Source organism: Coregonus lavaretus (genome assembly GCF_964263955.1).
Source record: "Coregonus lavaretus genome assembly, chromosome: 23".
Classification (NCBI taxonomy): domain Eukaryota; kingdom Metazoa; phylum Chordata; class Actinopteri; order Salmoniformes; family Salmonidae; genus Coregonus; species Coregonus lavaretus.
The window spans coordinates 40,197,679-40,215,641 of NC_140010.1; the positions used below are offsets into that span (position 1 = coordinate 40,197,679).

The window sequence follows — 17,963 nt, forward strand, 5'->3', positions numbered from 1 at the left end:
ACTCATTTTGTCTGTCATAGTGGACGTGTACCTATGATGAAAATTACAGGCCTCTCTCATCTTTTTAAGTGGGAGAACTTGCACAATTGGTGGCTGACTAAATACTTTTTTCCCCCACTGTATGTAAAATTAGTTTCGATTTAGAAGGGCCCATTATCAATTGGGCAGGAACCGGGGCAGGGGAAACAAGACATGGCATCTGTATTCTCTCGAATAGCGAATGGAGCCGCACGGTTTCCCACCGGTCCGTTTTGTAGGCTACTTCGGTTTTATGGCGGAGATGTGCTTAATATGACCAGCTGAGAAATACATAGAAGAACACTTATTTCACTCCATGCATCAATCACTGTTTGAGGAGCATGCTCTCGCTGCCCCGGCTAACTGTAAGCCGCCCTGGACAATCAATGAACCAACAGCATCGCCTAGGGCTATACTTACTCTCCCAAACTCATGGATATACATTTGGGAGCGTATCGTAAGGTAACCAGTCCATCCAGTCCACACTCAAAGATTATTTATTGAATTTGTTTAATTTTTGAATATAGGCTAGACCAATTATGTACCAAAGACATCTTTAATCAGTTTTGTTATATGTTTTTCTGCCATCATATATGCGGTAGGCTACAGTATGTATTTTATAACAGCACGGGGGGAACTCATAAGCTCATGCATATGCTCTAATATGCTTATGGGTGTTTTGAATTAATCATCACCTTAGAAAGCGCTGTCCATTTCTTTATGTTAGGCTTTGAAGCAACATCCACAACAACCCTGTTTTGCTCTTTATGTTAGGCTTTGAAACAACATCCACAACAACCATGTTTTGCACTTTAACCTGCTGTTGAACTTCTTTCTTCAAATTGATAATCACAGTGAGGTGAGTTTTAAAAGTACTATAGGCCTACTTTTTTGATTATATGTGTTTGATGTGATTTTCGATTGCACTTGCATTGATGTCAGAGTGGTTAGAGGGACAATAGAGACCTGAGTGCCAGTTCATTAGGACCTGATGGTTGTTAGCAAGTTGGGTACTACCAAAGCATGTCCAGAGTGCATAAAAGGAGATTACCGTGACTCAAAGGTCACCGCAACAGCCCTACCCCTCAGGTGTGTGTGCTTAGTACTCCCTGTTCACCCAGGACTGCGTGAACGCGCACGACTCCAACACCATCATTAAGTTTGCTGACGACACAATGTGGTAGGCTTGATCACCAACGACGATGACACAGCCTAGGAAGAAGTCAGAGACCTGGCAGTCAGCAAAATAAAGGAGCTGATCGTGGACTACAGTAAACAGAGGGCCGAGCACACCCCCATTCACATTAATTGGGCTGTAGTGGAGCGGGTCGAGAGCTTCATGTTCCTCGGTGTCCACATCACTAAGGATCTATCATGGTCCACACACACCAACAAAATCGGGAAGAGGTGACGACAACGCCTCTTCACCCTCAGAAGGCTGAAAAGATTTGGCATGGGCCCTCAGATCCTCAAAAAGTTCTACAGCTGCACCATTGAAAGCACCTTGACTGGCTGCATCACCTCTTGGTATGGCAAATGCTTGGCATCCGACCGCAAGGCGCTACAGAGGGTAGTTTATACAGCCCAGTACATCACTGGGGCCGAGCTCCATGCCATCCAGGACCTCTATACCAGACAGTGTCAGAGGAAGGCCCTAAAAATGGTCAAAGACTCCAGACACCTGTCATAGACTGTTCTCTCTGCTACCGCACGGCAAGCGTTACTGATGCACTGAAGTCTGGAACCAACAGGACCCTGAACAGCTTCTACCCCCAAGCCATAAGACTGCTAAATAGTTGGTTAAATAGTTAACCAAACAGCTACCCAGACTATCTACATTGACCCTTTTTTTTCACTCAGCACATACACTGCTGCTACTGTTTATTATCTATCCTGTTGCCTAGTAACTCTATTCCCAGTTATATGTACATATCTATCTCAATTACCTCGTACCCCTGCACATCGACTCGGTACTGGTACCCCATGTATATAGCCAAATTATCGTTACTCATTGTGTATTTATTATTACTTTTATTATTACGTGTTATTACTTTAATATTATTTCTCCATTTTCTTTCTCTCTGCATTTTTGGGAAGGGCCCCTAATCATTTCACTGTTAGTCTACACCTGTTGTTTACGAAGCATGTGACAAATAACATTTGATTTGATCCATGAGGCTGTCCTTCACGGCCATTGATTTCCAACAGCAATGAAGCAGACCTAACCAGCCCTCTAATTTAAAAGTGTGGGCCAGACCTTTCACTGAGGTGCTGTATAGTTCTCAGCTCTCAAAGGCAATGGGAGATATTGCAAGGGCTCTGAAAGTGCAGATTGTTTAGGTGTGAGTGTGTGTGCGTGCGTCCGTGCGCGCGCACACTGATTCACAGCAGTGAATTTGAAGCCTTTCTTCAAAGACGGCGAATATGAAATCTAATATTCCCATCATTATGTGGAGGAACCAACCGGCGAAATTAGGTTATGTTAGTTGGCCAAGCAGATGCCTCTGCCCAAGATTGGGCCAGCTCGCTAGCATGAAATCGACATGGGACTGCTTATTCAAAGTAGGTCCTTATGGAGTAGGACCAACTCGTTGGACCTCACATCAGAGAGGCCAGCTTAATATAATATCCTCAAAATGCTCAAAATGTGATCTGAAATGTTTTGAAATTAACTAAATAAGATTAAATTCACTTGAGCAGCTCCCCCGTTTTGGGTTAGTTCCTTGTGCATCGTGTGTTTGTCTTTCAATGAAAATCGAATAAAGTAAATGTTTCGGTATTGTACAGTTTTTACCCCAGGATGGAATGATACCTACATTTGCCCAATAATTGCCTGCAGGGATTTTTCTGCCATTGAAATCCTTGGGCGGCCGCCTAAGCGTTTTCTCGGGCCGCCTAAATTCAAACTGTATAAATAATTTTACACATTTAAATGACATTTTCAGGATGGAAAAACGCTTTCAGTGTTAACTTAAACCAGAGATAAAGTATGTAGAAAAGACAATGGACCTATATATATTTATATTATATAATCTTTGAGAACTAACAATTACCAAAATAAAAGCAAGAGAGTCAGGGAGATTTAGCAGTATGCATTTTGTAATCATGTTTGAGCAAAAGAACACAGGATTAGCCATGGCAAAATGAATAGAATTGCAGGAAATTAGCTTTAAAACTGCTAAATGTTCTCTCGGCGCCATGGCAGAATATGTAGAATCGCATGAAATTTGCTTTAAAAATGCTACATTTTCTCTCAGCTGCATGGCATAATGTGTAGAATTGCAGGAAATGTGCTTTAAAATGTAGCTCCATTGAGAACTTTGAGAAAATTATCTCTAAACAATTATCTCCACGCCAGAATAAACCCTGGACTGCCGTCATTTCTGATTTCCATTTCGGACAGTAACTCAACATCTGGAAAAGTTTAATCAGTGCAATATTTCGGACAAGTTTCCCTATCAAATATAAACTTGAGAGCTCACCACAACTGTTTTGCAAAAGGTTTTCTTGCATAGACACTATCTGTACTTCAACCATAGTCGCCCTTACAGAAAAACCACATATAATTATAAATAATTGGTCATTTAGCAGACGCTCTTATCCAGAGCGACTTACAGGAGCAATTAGGGTTAAGTACCTTGCTCAAGGGCACATCGACAGATTTTTCACCTAGTGGGCTCGGGGATTAGAACCAGCGACCTTTCGGTTACTGGCACAACGCTCTTAACCACTAAGCTACCTGCCACATCAATTTCACATGAACATGTGAAGTGTTCCAAAAACACGTTTTCACATGATTTCACAAATCATGTAAGCCATACAATATCAGTACAGAATACATAAACTAGCCTCAGAATACTTTGTACCATAAGGAAAATACAATCAGCAAGAAAATGAATGAAGGCCCATTGTTAAAAGTTTGGACTCTAGTGGATACACTGTTTTATTATGGAGAAGCGGCTGTGTGATTGATTAAATTCAATTTAGAAAGAAAACAACCACTGTGAATGACTTTCAATGTGGGGAATGACACAAATTAGCGACAGGAAGCCTTTGCAAAAGTTTGCGAACCTCTGCTTTATCTTTCATAAGGCCAGCGGAGGTGCATAAATTTAAAAGGCATTACAGGCACAAAAGGTCAAAGAATGCACCACTGACAAGATACAGGATCTCAAAGTAGCTTACACGCTTAACATAAGCTGTGTACGATTTTTCTTTCTATGAATTAAAGGTTACGGATAAAGTACAAATGACTGCCTTTGCTGTCTGCACCCAAGGCAAGTCTGTATAGGAATACTAATGCTCTGAAATCCCACCTCCCATCATACATAATGAGTGTTGTGAGATGTGTTTATTCACTATTTATTGGACTTGCTCATTACCGTCGTATCAAGACCTTTAGGTTAGAGGGATTGCGCTTCCCTTTACTGTCAAAAAACCACTAGACGAATCAGGGCCGAAATACAGAATACAGTCCAACTTCTGCATTCAGCAAGAGCAGACCAAGGTTAGGTTAATTCAAAGCCTGTGTACACCTGAGGCAGATACAATATATATACAAAAGTATGTGGACACCCCTTCAAATTACTGGATTAGGATATTTCAGTGACACCCGTTGCTGACAGGTGTATAGAATTGAGCACACAGCCATGTAATCTTCATAGACAAACATTGGCAGTAGAATGGCCTTATTGAAGAGCTCAGTGACCTTCATGTGGCACCATCATAGGATGCCACCTTTCCAACAAGTCAGTTCGTCAAATTTCTGCCCTGATAGAGCTGCCACGGTCAACTGTAAGTGTTGTTATTGTGAAGTGGAAATGTCTAGGAGCAACATCGGCTCAGCCACGAAGTGGTAGGCCACACAAGCTCACAGAACAGGACCGCCGAGTGCTGTAGCGCATGGCGCGTAGAAATCGTCTGTCCTCGGTTGCAACACTCACTACCGAGTTCCAAACTGCCTCTGGAAGTAACGTCAGCACAAGAACTGTTCGTCGGGAGCTTCATGAAATTGGTTTCCATGGCCGAGCAGCCGAACACAAGCCTAAGATCACCATACGCAATGCCAAGCGTCGGCTAGAGTGGTGTAAAGCTTGCCGCTATTGGACTCTAGAGCAGTGGAAACGCGTTCTCTGGAGTGATGAATCACGCTCTGACCGTCCGACGGACGAATCTGGGTTTGGCGGATGCCAGGAGAACTCTACCTGCCCGAATGCATAGTGCCAACTGTAAAGTCTGGTGGAGGACGAATATTGGTCTGGGACTGTTTTTCATGGTTCAGGCTAGGCCCCTTAGTTCCAGTGAAGGGAAATCTTTACGCTACAGCATACAATGACATTCCAGATGATTCTGTGCTTCCAACTTTGAGGCAACAGTTTGGGGAAGGCCGTTTCCTGTTTCAGCATGACAATGTCCCTGTGCACAAAGCGAGGTCCATACAAAAATGGTTTGTCAAGAGCGGTGTGGAAGAACTTGACTGGCCTGCACAGAGTCCTGACCTCAACTCCATCGAACACCTTTGGGATGAATTGGAACGCCGACTGCGAGCCAGGCCTAATCGCCCTACATCAGTGTTCAACCTCACTAATGCTCTTGCGACTGAATGGAAGCAAGTCCCCGCAGCAATGTTCCAATATCTAGTTGAAAGCCTTCCCAGAAGAGTGGAGGCTGTTATTGCAGCAAAAGGGGGTCCAACTCCATATTAATGCCCATGATTTTGGAATGAGATGTTCGACGAGCAGGTGTCCTTGTACTTTTGGTCATGTAGTGTATATACCGTATGCAGTGATGGAGGGAAGGAATTTCAAAAAGAGGAAGGAAAACAGTTGAATGTTGCATACGTCAGTCTCGCCCCTGGACCTGAACTGCCATTATTGTAGTTAAGTGATGTCTGGAATGACTTTAGAACCTGCAAAGAGGAGTTGGACTGGCTAAATGGGAGCCCAGGGCTGCTAACTAAGCAAGCCATTTTAATGTGAAAAATGTGTGACTGCAATCATGTTTTCCCGGTCTGAAACCTGCTGAGTTCTCTTTTCAGGCCATTAAGTTGAGGCAGCAGGTTCTAGAGTCATTCCAGACATCACTTAACTACAATAATGGCAGTTCAGGTCCAGGGGCGAGACTGACGTATGCAACATTCAACTGTTTTACAGCCTCAAAAAAGAACAAAAAGAAATCCTACCAAAGCTAGATATTGTGCTTATGTCATGAGCACAGCTTCTTGTGGGTAAGTTGGTGTGCTTTTCTTTAGGTAGATTGTTTATTCAGCGATATGATGTTCCCATGCTGGGCAACTAACAATATAGAATAAAGGATGGTATTCCGACTTGAGATCTGCAGAGTTAACACACATTTCCACAGAAGTCATCCATTGACATCAATTAATGACTTACATGAACGTCTGAGTTGTGCACACTTACCTAAACTCTGAATTGGCCTGAAAGAGAACATGAAGTGAGGTTATCCTTGTCAGTATTTGTTGTCACACAGCTGTCAAGTTGCAGCAGAGCTCAGCGAACCCATGTGTATATGGGAAGATGCTTAACAGTATATGTGTGGGTGCCGACAACTGCAGCCTCTTGCTTTACACTCTATCGTACATATCAAAATATGTATTTTGATACCAAACACATCAATTGTGTGTATATTATAAATGTGTATACTTTCTGTTTTTGTCCCTCTAAGTGATTATTTCTTATAAGCATGATTTATGATACATATTGTTCTTCCACTGAGTTATTTTCAGACAAGCCTACATAAGACAGATCCTACAAGCCTGAGTGCATAACACTGAATTTGAGAAATAATCACTTCAACAGTGACTCTGTATGTCACGTTCGTTGAGTAAAGGATCGGACCAAGGTGCAGCGTGGTATGCGTACATAGTCGTTTATTATATTAAACACTGACAAAATAACAAAATCCAACAGACTGTGAAGTTCAAAAAGGCTAAACATCAAACAAGCCAAACTGAAACAAGATCCCACAACATAGGTAGGCAAAATGGCTACCTAAGTATGATCCCCAATCAGAGACAACAATCAACAGCTGCCTCTGATTGGGAACCACACCCGGCCAACATAGAAATAGATAACAGATCTACACATAGATATTCACACCCTGACCAAACCAACTAGAGATATCTATGTCAGGGCGTGACAGTACCCCCACCCCCCAAAGGTGCGGACTCCGGCCGCAAAACTGACTCATTAGGGGAGGGCATTTAGCCTCGGTGGGCATTTAGCCTCGGTGGCGGCTCCGGCTCCGGGCGCGACGTCAACCTTACTGTCCTCTCCTTTTCTGGCTCTCCGTTGCACACCTGGTCCGGTCTGGACCCCAGCGCGATGCTTCCACTCTCAGTCCTCCCGCGATGCACCAAGTCCTGTCTGGACCCTGGTGTGGGAGAGTAGACGACCGGACCCGGACTCGGCACCGGTGGAGCGGACTGCTTCTGGCACTGGAGTGGAGCCGCTGACCGGAGCTGAACTAGACCCCGGTGGAGCGGACTGCTCTGGCTCTGGACTAGAGCAGCTGACCGGGGATGGACTAGGCACCGGTGGAGTGGACTGCTCTGGCATGGGACTGGAGCAGCTAACCGGAGCTGGACTTGGCACCGGTGGAGTGGACTGCTCTGGCATGGGACTGGAGCAGCTAACCGGAGCTGGACTTGGCACCGGTGGAGTGGACTGCTCTGGCATGGGACTGGAGCAGCTAACCGGAGCTGGACTGGGCACCGGTGGAGCGGACTGCTCTGGCATTGGACTGGAGCAGCTAACCGGAGCTGATCTGGGCACCGGTGGAGCGGACTGCTCTGGCACTGGAGTGGAGCAGCTGACCGGAGCTGAACTAGACCCCGGTGGAGCGGACTGCTCTGGCTCTGGACTAGAGCAGCTGACCGGGGCTGGACTAGGCACCGGTGGAGTGGACTGCTCTGGCATGGGACTGGAGCAGCTAACCGGAGCTGGACTTGGCACCGGTGGAGTGGACTGCTCTGGCATGGGATTGGAGCAGCTAACCGGAGCTGGACTGGGCACCGGTGGAGCGGACTGCTCTGGCATTGGACTGGAGCAGCTAACCGGAGCTGATCTGGGCACCGGTGGAGCGGACTGCTCTGGCACTGGAGTGGAGCAGCTGACCGGAGCTGGACTAGGCACCGGTGGAGCGGACTGCTCTGACCCTGGACTGGACCGTACCGGGCTGGGGACACGCACCACTGGTTTGGTGCGAGGAGCAGGTACGGGCCGTACAGGACTGGAGACACGCACCACTGGTTTGGTGCGGGGAGCAGGTACGGGGCGTACCGGGCTGGCGACACGCACCACTGGTTTGGTGCGAGGAGCAGGAACGGGCCGTACCGGACTGGAGACACGCACCACTGGTTTGGTGCGAGGAGCAGGAACGGGCTGTACCGGACTGGAGACACGCACCACTGGTTTGGTGCGAGGAGCAGGAACGGGCCGTACCGGACTGGAGACACGCACCACTGGTTTGGTGTGAGGAGCAGGAACAACCCGTCCTGGCTGAACGCTCATTTTAGCCCAGCAAGAGCAGGGCGCAGGCACCAAGCGCACCGGGCTGTGAATGCGCACTGGAGATACAGTGCGTATCACAGCATAACAGGGTGCCTGTATGGTCCCACGCTCCTTAACACGAGTGCAGGGAGTTGGTTTTACACTGAAACCTGGCTCCGCCAGCCTCTGCTCTAAGGACTGCGTTCTCCTTTTCTCTAGGGTTAATTCCTCTCTCCTTAAGTGGGCCTCCTGCAGCGCCTCCCTCTGAAGGGAGCTATCCTGCTCTCTCTTAGCTAACAGCCCCTGTACGGTAGTTATCTCCTCTCTCAGAGTGCTGAGCTGCATGTCTTGGAGGGCCTCTATAATAGCGGCCTCCTCTTCCTCCACAGTCAGCCCTTTCAGGGCTTCCTTTTGCTCCATGTGCCCCCCGCCAACATTTTCTTGGGGCTGCCTCTCGTGCTTCCTTCGCGGTCGGCACCGTCGGCATCGCCGTTGATCCTCTCCTGCCTGGGCTCCTTCGCCCAGGGTCCTTTACCGGCTAATATCTCCTCCCATGTCCAAAATGTCTTCCCCACCTGTGTCCAGGATGTCTGCTCCTCCTGTTCACGCTGCTTGGTCCGTTGGTGGTGGGATCTTCTGTCACGTTCTTTGAGTAAAGGATCGGACCAAGGTGCAGCGTGGTATGCGTACATAGTTGTTTATTATATTAAACACCGACAAAATAACAAAATCCAACAGACCGTGAAGTTCAAAAGGCTAAACAGCCAACAAGCCAAACTGAAACAAGATCCCACAACATAGGTAGGCAAAATGGCTACCTAAGTATGATCCCCAATCAGAGACAACGATCGACAGCTGCCTCTGATTGGGAACCACACCCGGCCAACATAGAGATAGATAACATAGATCTACACATAGATATTCACACCCTGACCAAACCAACTAGAGATCTCTATGTCAGGACGTGACACTGTAACTCCTAGAGTAATTCCTCAGCCACAGCCAACATAAAATAGAGCCATGTTGATGTCTGGGAGCAACAGTGCCTAGCGACCACACTCCATGCCTCAGATTAAGATGCCAAAACTTGTCAAAGGGTTATTAGGTTTAGTAAATTGGCTCCTTGCGGATCGTACTGTGATACCACTTCAGAGGCTAATATAAGTAATGCGGAACCACAGAATGTCTAACTTAGTAAGCAATAAAGCGAGACTAAGGGACTTGCTTCATTGTGTCTGAAATGATCACATTGAAATGTCCCAGCCAAAACTGCTCATGCATCTCCGGGAGCTGGTGTGATTGAATGTGAGCTTCCTTTCAATTTGGAGGCAAAAAACTATTTGAGAAGTGAAAAAGTCAAGATAGTTTTGCGAGTGTCAAGTTTTAACAATGTCACAAGGAAACAAGTAATCTAACCTGAAGGGATGCACTAACAATGTTCCTGTATTAAATTAAGTTGATACTGCCCATAGCTCTACCGAAAAGCACCCTTTTTTTGTTTTAGAAGTAAGCTGTTGAAGACAGGAGAATATCAGTTTCCTGTCGATTTCAACTTCATTTCCCAAAAATGAATGAATTAAACCATGCTGGAGTATCACTAAACATAATTTTAATGAAAAACGCATCTGTATTCAATAGTCCTAAGTGATGGTTGTATTCTGTTGTTGCCATGGCTCACCGCCACTGCCTAGTAAGCACTTCTAGGCAAACCAGTGTGGAAAAGCTTTTTAATGGAACATTGGATGGCAAAAACGGAATTCATGATACAAAATTGGATGTGCCATTTTTAAACATTTACATTTTAGTCATTTAGCAGACGCTCTTATCCAGAGCGACTTACAGGAGCATTTAGGGTTAAGTGCCTTGCTTAAGGGCACATCGACAGATTTTTCACCTAGTCGGCCCGGGGATTAGGACCAGCAACCTTTCGGTTACTGGCACAACGCTCTTACCCACTAAGCTACCTGCCACCCTAAACTTTAGCCCCCCTGAATGTCTCTGCACGGCCTGCATCTCTTAATCACAAGGGACAGATGGAAAACCAACACTTATATATCTTTGTGACAACATGTCTTAGGGGCTGACATTCCAGCTTTTATCACGTGTCGTCAAAAGAGAGGGACTAGTATTGGATGTGATTGGGGCAGTTAAAACTGGTTTGGATGTGCCATACTGGGTTGAAACATTACATTTTATTTTCAAATGGTGCCAATGGGTATTAATGCAGGTCTGGACACATTAAAACATTATTTGCCAGTGGGCTTTTAAACAAGCTTTATGGAGACTATTAAAAAGAGCTATAGCTGCTAAATACTGTTGTATAAAGATAGCAGAGAGCCTGAGATGTTATAAAAAGAGGATATGCACTGGCTCTGGCCTAGAACAACCTGAGCAGCCCACATACGGCCAGTTTCAATAAACTTGTGTTTATATCGGCAAACAGATCACAGGAACATTGGTGATTCTTCCTTAACAGCCTATTGAGGCCTGGTTGGATGGACTAATGCACTTTGGACAGTTTAATGTGCAAGGCAGCAAAAGAGCTGGGTTTCGGGCAATTAGGAGAAACTCCAAAAACAACAGTAAAAACCACACAAAGAGGCAGCCTAATGTTGTATTATCCGATATCGCTGAATAAGCCTGACTGGAGTATTTACATAACCTTCATTTTCTAACACTCAGACAATTTAACTCATGAGAAGCCAACATGGCACAGTTCTAAACTCCAGACATCTGTGAGGGAGTGAAACAGCATCACAGAGTTGACTTGATTACATTGGACAATTCAGTTAGGTTGAAATCGCAAGAAATTAAGTCAATGGTATCCTGAATCTCTGGTACACTGTAAAACCAAGTGTTTATGATCTGAACACATAACTAAACACTTTTCTGTAACACTTTTTAAATGCATCAAGGAATTTAGAATTTCAATGAAAACGTGTCATAGTGTTTAGATCGTAAACACCAGAACATGTTTATTCGCTGTAAAACTTTTTAAACACATTAACACATTTATTCTACACAAGGTGTTTAGGTTTTAAACACTAAACACTGGGGGTGTTGTTTTAACACTGTAGGGTGTAAAATACGTATTTTCATATTTCCTAGAGTGTCTTTCGAGTGAATGAGAGCGATACCCACCAATGACTGTGTTTGTTAGTGTCAGAGACTTGGTTGTTGCCTTCAATAACTTCTATTCCTGAAGCCTTCACCAAGTGACTGCCTAAGTGAATGTGTTTCAATTAAAAGTAAACCCTTTATGACCACATATTATACATTACATAAGGACTTTAGTTATGGCCTAGATATCCTCAACATTGTGGTCTGAAAATCCTGGCTCATGGGCCACATCAGACCTGCATGTCACAATACGTTGGTTTGTGAAGTGAGGGAGGATATCCAAGAATTTGAATATTTTATCACCTTCAACCTGTACTCAGAATAACTACTATGGTGAAGAACTTAACAAACAAGACTACCTAACAGGTTGGAATAGTTTAGAAAAATGTCAGTTATTTATCTTTGTATTGATCAATTAATTTATCAATGTGCATGAGGAAACATAGATATTAAAACAAACTATTCTAAAAATCTACCTGCAAAATAGTATACTGGGAAATATGATGAGGCCCCTCCCACGTCTTTTTCACTCTGAGAGAGTTAACAGAAATACATGTAACACCACGCAATTGAAAATATTTATTGAATGAAATGTACTGTTCAGTTGTGCTGAAATGTAGGTAAGGTGACAGACATTCCTAACACTGAACTGAATAAAAGGCATGGAAGGTCACATACATTTCTAATGATGATGGGAATGTAACCACTAGTGTTTAAAATCTGAACACTCAGGAGATATAGATGTTCTCCTGGTTGGAAATGACTGGAAAAAGCTGACTATCATGTTTAATCTTGTATTCTGAACGCCTGAGTTTAAGATGAGTACACTAGTATAGAACAAGAAGGCCCGCACACCTTTAAAGCTCCCAATTCACCACTTTATTACATTTACATTTAAGTCATTTAGCAGACTCTCTTATCCAGAGCGACTTACAAATTGGTGCATTCACCTTATAGCCAGTGGGATAACCACATTACAATATGCTTTTTTTTTTGGGGGGGGGGGGGGGGGGCGGGGGGGGGTGGAATGATTACTTTATCCTATCACAGGTATTCCTTAAAGAGGTGGGATTTCAAGTGTCTCCGGAAGGTGGTGAGTGACTCCGCTGTCCTGGCGTCGTGAGGGAGCTTGTTCCACCATTGGGGTGCCAGAGCAGCAAACAGTTTTGACTGGGCTGAGCGGGAACTGTGCTTCCGCAGAGGTAGGGGGGCCAGCAGGCCAGAGGTGGATGAACGCAATGCCCTCGTTTGGGTGTAGGGACTGATCAGAGCCTGAAGGATCGAAACGCCTGACAACGTTTCGATCCGAAACTGATCTTCATCAGGTCAAACAAACTGAGTGCTCACATCCCAAAATGTACAAATTTCACCTCACATGACCATTGCGGACATGACGCATGGTGGGTGCAAAAAACATTTGTGTTTCTCAAAATAATGTAATAATGTAATAACAATGAGATGGGTACATGTAGTAGTTCCAGAAAAGAATATATATTTACAAAATGACCAAGTGGGTAACCTGGAAGGCAAGACAAATCAAAGTAAAGTGACATATTCATGTAAGAAATGGTCTGATATCAAACTCTTGGTTCAGACCTCTAGGAGACATGGTACACAAATGGTGAATCCAATACAATTCTCTTCTCCTAGGAGTCTTAACATGTTCGATGCCAATGTATCTCAAAGAGCTGATGTTGTGACGAGCCTCCATGAAATGCGCAGCCACAGGGTTTCTCTGGTGAAGGGTCCTGATATTACTCCTGTGTTCTGCTATTCTTGTTTTCAGAGCTCATTTTGTTTTTCCTACATAGCATAGACCTCAAATACACTTGATCAGGTATATCAATTTTTGGGGGAACATGTAATGATGCCCTTAATCTTAATGGCCTTGCCCGTAATAGGGTGATTGAACATTGTACATTTGATTGTACATCCTCCACATCTATAGTTACCGTCCGGAACATTGTCTAGAAAGGTACTGCGTGGCACTGGTGGAAGATCAGACCTCACCACCATTTGACTGATATTGGGGGCGCGTCTGAAAACTACCCGCGGGGGTCCTTTAAACATATTATCTAGTTGTGGATCAGTGCTCAAGATGTACCAGTGTTTTTTAATGATGTGGTCGAACTGTTTACCAAGTGGGGAGTACTGAAGGAAGCATTGAACGCGTTGGTCAGGAGAGCGGGGAGGTTTGGGCGTGAGGCTGTCATCCTGGGTCATATTTTTATAACGTTCCCTGTTTTATAATGTTCCCTATTTTTATAACGATGTGTACTACAAATCCTGCGTATGTGACTGTATTGGCTAATGGGGAGGCTCTGTTTTAGGGGTGGCTGCTTTTCCTTCACTCTGCGGTCCAACTCATCCCAAACCGTCTCAACTGGGTTGAGGTCGGGGGATTGTGGAGGCCAGGTCATCAGATGCAGCACTCCATCACTCTCCTTCTTGGTCAAATAGCCCTTACACAGTCTAGAGGTGTGTTGGGTCATTGTCCTGTTGAAAAACAAATGATAGTCCCACTAAGCACAAACCAGATGGGATGGCGTATCGCTGCAGAATGTTGTGGTAGCCATGCTGGTTAGTGTGCCTTGAATTCTAAATAAATCACTGACAGTGTCACCAGCAAAGCACCCCCACACCATCACACCTCCTCCTCCATGCTTCACGGTGGGAACCACACATGCGGAGATCATCCCTTCACCTGCTCTGCGTCTCACAAAGTCACGGCGGTTGGAACCCAAAATCTCAAATTTTAACCAAAGGACAGAATTCCACCGGTCAAATATCCATTGCTCGTGTTTCTTGGCCCAAGCAAGTCTCTTCTTATTATTGGTGTCCTTAAGTAATGGTTTCTTTGCAGCAATTCGACCATGAAGGCCTGATTCACGCAGTTTCCTCTGAACAGTAGATGTTGAGATGTGTCTGTTACTTGAACTCTGTGAAGCATTTATTTGGGCTGCAATTTCTGAGGCTGGTAACTCTAATGAACGTATCCTCTGCAGCAGAGGTAACTCTGGGTCTTCCTTTCCTGTGGTGGTCCTCATGAGAGCCAGTTTCATCATAGCGCTTGATGGTTTTTGCGACTGCACTTCAAAGTTCTTGAAATGTTCCATATTGACTGACCTTCATGTCTTAAAGTAATGATGGACTGTCGTTTCTCTTTGCTTATTTGAGCTGTTCTTGCCATTATATGGATTTGGTCTTTTACCAAATAAGGCTATCTTGTGTATACCAACCCTACCTTGTCACAACACAACTGATTGGCTCAAATGCATTAAGAAGGAAAGAAATTCCACAAATTAACTTTTAACAAGGCACACCTGTTAATTGAAATGCATTCCATGTGACTACCACATGAAGCTGGTTGAGAGAATGCCAAGAGTGTGCAAAGCTGTCATCAAGGCAAAGGGTGGTTACTTTGAAGCATCTCAAATATAACATATATTTTGATTTGTTTAACACTTTTTTGGTTACTACATGATTCCATATCTGTTATTTCATAGTTTTGATGTCTTCACTATTATTCTACAATGTAGAAAATAGTAAAAATAAAGAATATAATATAATAATAATAAAGAAAGAAAAACCCTGGAATGAGTAGGTGTGTCCAAACTTTTGACTGGTACTGTATATATATTTTTACAGGTTATTATCTATCACAAATGAGTCAGAGACTTCAGATGGGGATGTTGAAGCAAGATATTAATTGGTGATATGTGGACGTTTTAATAGAAAGGACCCATCATTCATCTAGGTCTGGATGCCACGGTTAGAACAGATGTCTATCGATGTGCAATTGTGATATTCAAATTAAACAGTCAAAAAATAATACCAAGCATATATATATCCCCTCTTTACGCATTGTCCTGGCCAGATTCCAAAAGCGTACACCACATCGATGATAGCCTATACCTCTTTTACAACCACATTTGAAACATAACCAAACACTAATAATGAAGCAACTATATAATACACTTACCAAATAGTGAATTGGCAAAGCCGTACCATACACATCCACTTTTTCCTATGAGCCATCTTCCCTGTGTACTTGCCGCGAAACTGAACGGAGTGCCCACCACACACACCAGCAGATCACTGAAGGAAATGTTGATCAGTAGCAGGTTGATAGGCGAGCGCAGCACCTTGTAGCGGCAGAAGATGACGAGAACCAGAAGGTTGTTGAGGAATCCGAAGGTACCAATAAAGCCCAAACACACAGCGACTATCAGGTTCCCGGTCGGGCTTAGGGTGGTGCGGTATGACGCTTCCAGATTTCTGTCTCCAGCACCCGCACACAGCGCGCTATTGGCCCTTGTGCAGCCGCTGATGCTCACGTTGGGCACAATCATCGCAATCTGTTTTTGCGGCACAAGCGTGTGGTTGGCATTTTTAGGAGAGACGAAAAATGTGGGCTTCTGAGTCACTTTTTGCTTTGATTAATATGTTTTCCAAATGTAGAACTTTGTTTCCCAGTTCAGTTTTTAAAGCCAGCACAAAGTTAGACGAGGCTGTGCTCCACCATGTGGTAGTTAAAATCCACACACACAGGCGGACTAGACTCCCTCATCTGTTGATATTATTGTACCACTTTCACAGCTGACGTGAGCGCGGTGGAACTGGGCACGTTGTCTTCGCATGGGGTACAAATGACCTGAAAATGCAGTGAGGGTTAGAAGGACAACGCAGATGAAAGCGAGCGAATATAAATGTTACTCAGGTCATTTAGCCGACGCTCTTATCCAGAGCGACTTACAGGAGCAATTAAGGTTAAGTGCCTTGCTTAAGGGCACATCGACCGATTTTTCACCTAGTCGGCTCGGGGATTAGAACCAGCGACCTTTCTGTTACTGGCACAACGCTCTTACCCACTAAGCTACCTGCCGCCCCTCCCAAATGCAGCCGACTCTGAACTTCTTTTGATCAAAATCTAACCAAATTTAGGCTAACTGCTGTGATAGTAGCCACCACTGATACTGTTATTCTGTACCTTAGTAACCACCGCGTGCACGCGCCTGTTGGATGCTGCAGGCGCGGTCCATGGTCCTGAAATCTTTTCCAATTGAATTACATCACTGTTCTAAATATCGCCACCAATCATCGGTGCGAAAAGTTTCGTACAAAATAGTTCCCTTTATGAATGTCAGCATCCGGTGAGGGAGGAGTTACTCTTCTGTTTCAGGGGATTAATTTGTTCCTTTTGTTTTACTCGCATTTTCATTCGTAGCACTTAATCCATAACACATAAATCGGTTATAGGCTACACATGACAGTCTGTGGCTGTTTTGTGCTTGCCATCAGTCTGTCTTCGTTGTTAAGGTCATTTATAATTTCTATGTAAAACAAAGGTAAAGTTGCAAATCCAATATAGCCTATTCATTATCAAGCTGTGTATTGTTGTCGCAGGATGATCTCAGACCGAGATGATATAACATTTCATAACATTTTTGTTAAGATTGGAGCTGCTGTACAGAGCTCTGATATTAACAGAGCCAGTGTGGTTTTGGATACAGATGGGTGAATTGGATCCTATAGGATTCTTGCAACCCCATAGGATTTTGTGTCACCTCTATCAGAATCCTATTGGATTACTTTTTTCGTATTGGAAATCAAAAGTAATCATATTGGATTCCGTAGGTTCCCTTGAATGAGTAGGTGTGTCCAAACTTTGGACTGGTACTGTAAGTATTCACACCCCTTTGCTATGACACTCAAAATTGAACTCAGGTGCATCTAATTTCCTTTGATCATCATTGAGACGTCACTACAACTTGATTGGAGTCCACCTTTGGCCAATTCAATTGTTTGGACATGATTTAGAAAGAAACACACCTGTCTATATAAGGTCCCACAGCTGACAGTGCATGTCAGAGCAGAAACTATACCATGAAGTCCAGTAAACTATCCGTAGATCTCTGAGATATAATTGGTATGAGGCATATATCTGGGGAAGGGTATAAAACAATTTCGAGAGTGTTGAAAGTTTCCAAGAGCACAGTGGTCTTCATCATTGGGAAATTGGAAAAATATGGAACTACCCAGACTCTGCCTAGAGCTGGCTGTCCGACCAAACTGAGCAACCGGGCAAGAAGGACCTTGGTCAATAACCACTCTGACAGAACTACAGAGTTCCTTGGCTGAGATGGGAGAAACTGCCAGAAGGACAACAGTCTCTACAGCACTTCACCAATCTGGGCTTTATAGGAGAGTGGCCAAACGGAAGCCACTCCTGAGAAAGAGGCACATGACAGCACACCTGAAGTTTGCAAAAAGGCATGTGAAAGACTGAGATAATAACGCAAAAGATTCTGTCAT

The 17,963-nt window shown here is 44.3% G+C and overlaps 1 protein-coding gene across 1 annotated transcript in view; it reads right to left on the reverse strand.

Moving 5' to 3' along the window:
• The window catches only part of LOC311150843 (pinopsin-like), a gene marked incomplete at its 5' end in the record, with an annotated part of 85,386 nt that extends 69,386 nt beyond the window's left edge, over window positions 1-16,000 (reverse strand). The window contains one exon of the mRNA XM_084188396.1: window positions 15,631-16,000. Coding sequence (XP_084044522.1) covers window positions 15,631-16,000 — 370 coding nt within the window. The remainder of the gene's footprint in view (window positions 1-15,630) is intronic.
• Between the last annotated feature and the right edge of the window lie 1,963 nt (window positions 16,001-17,963).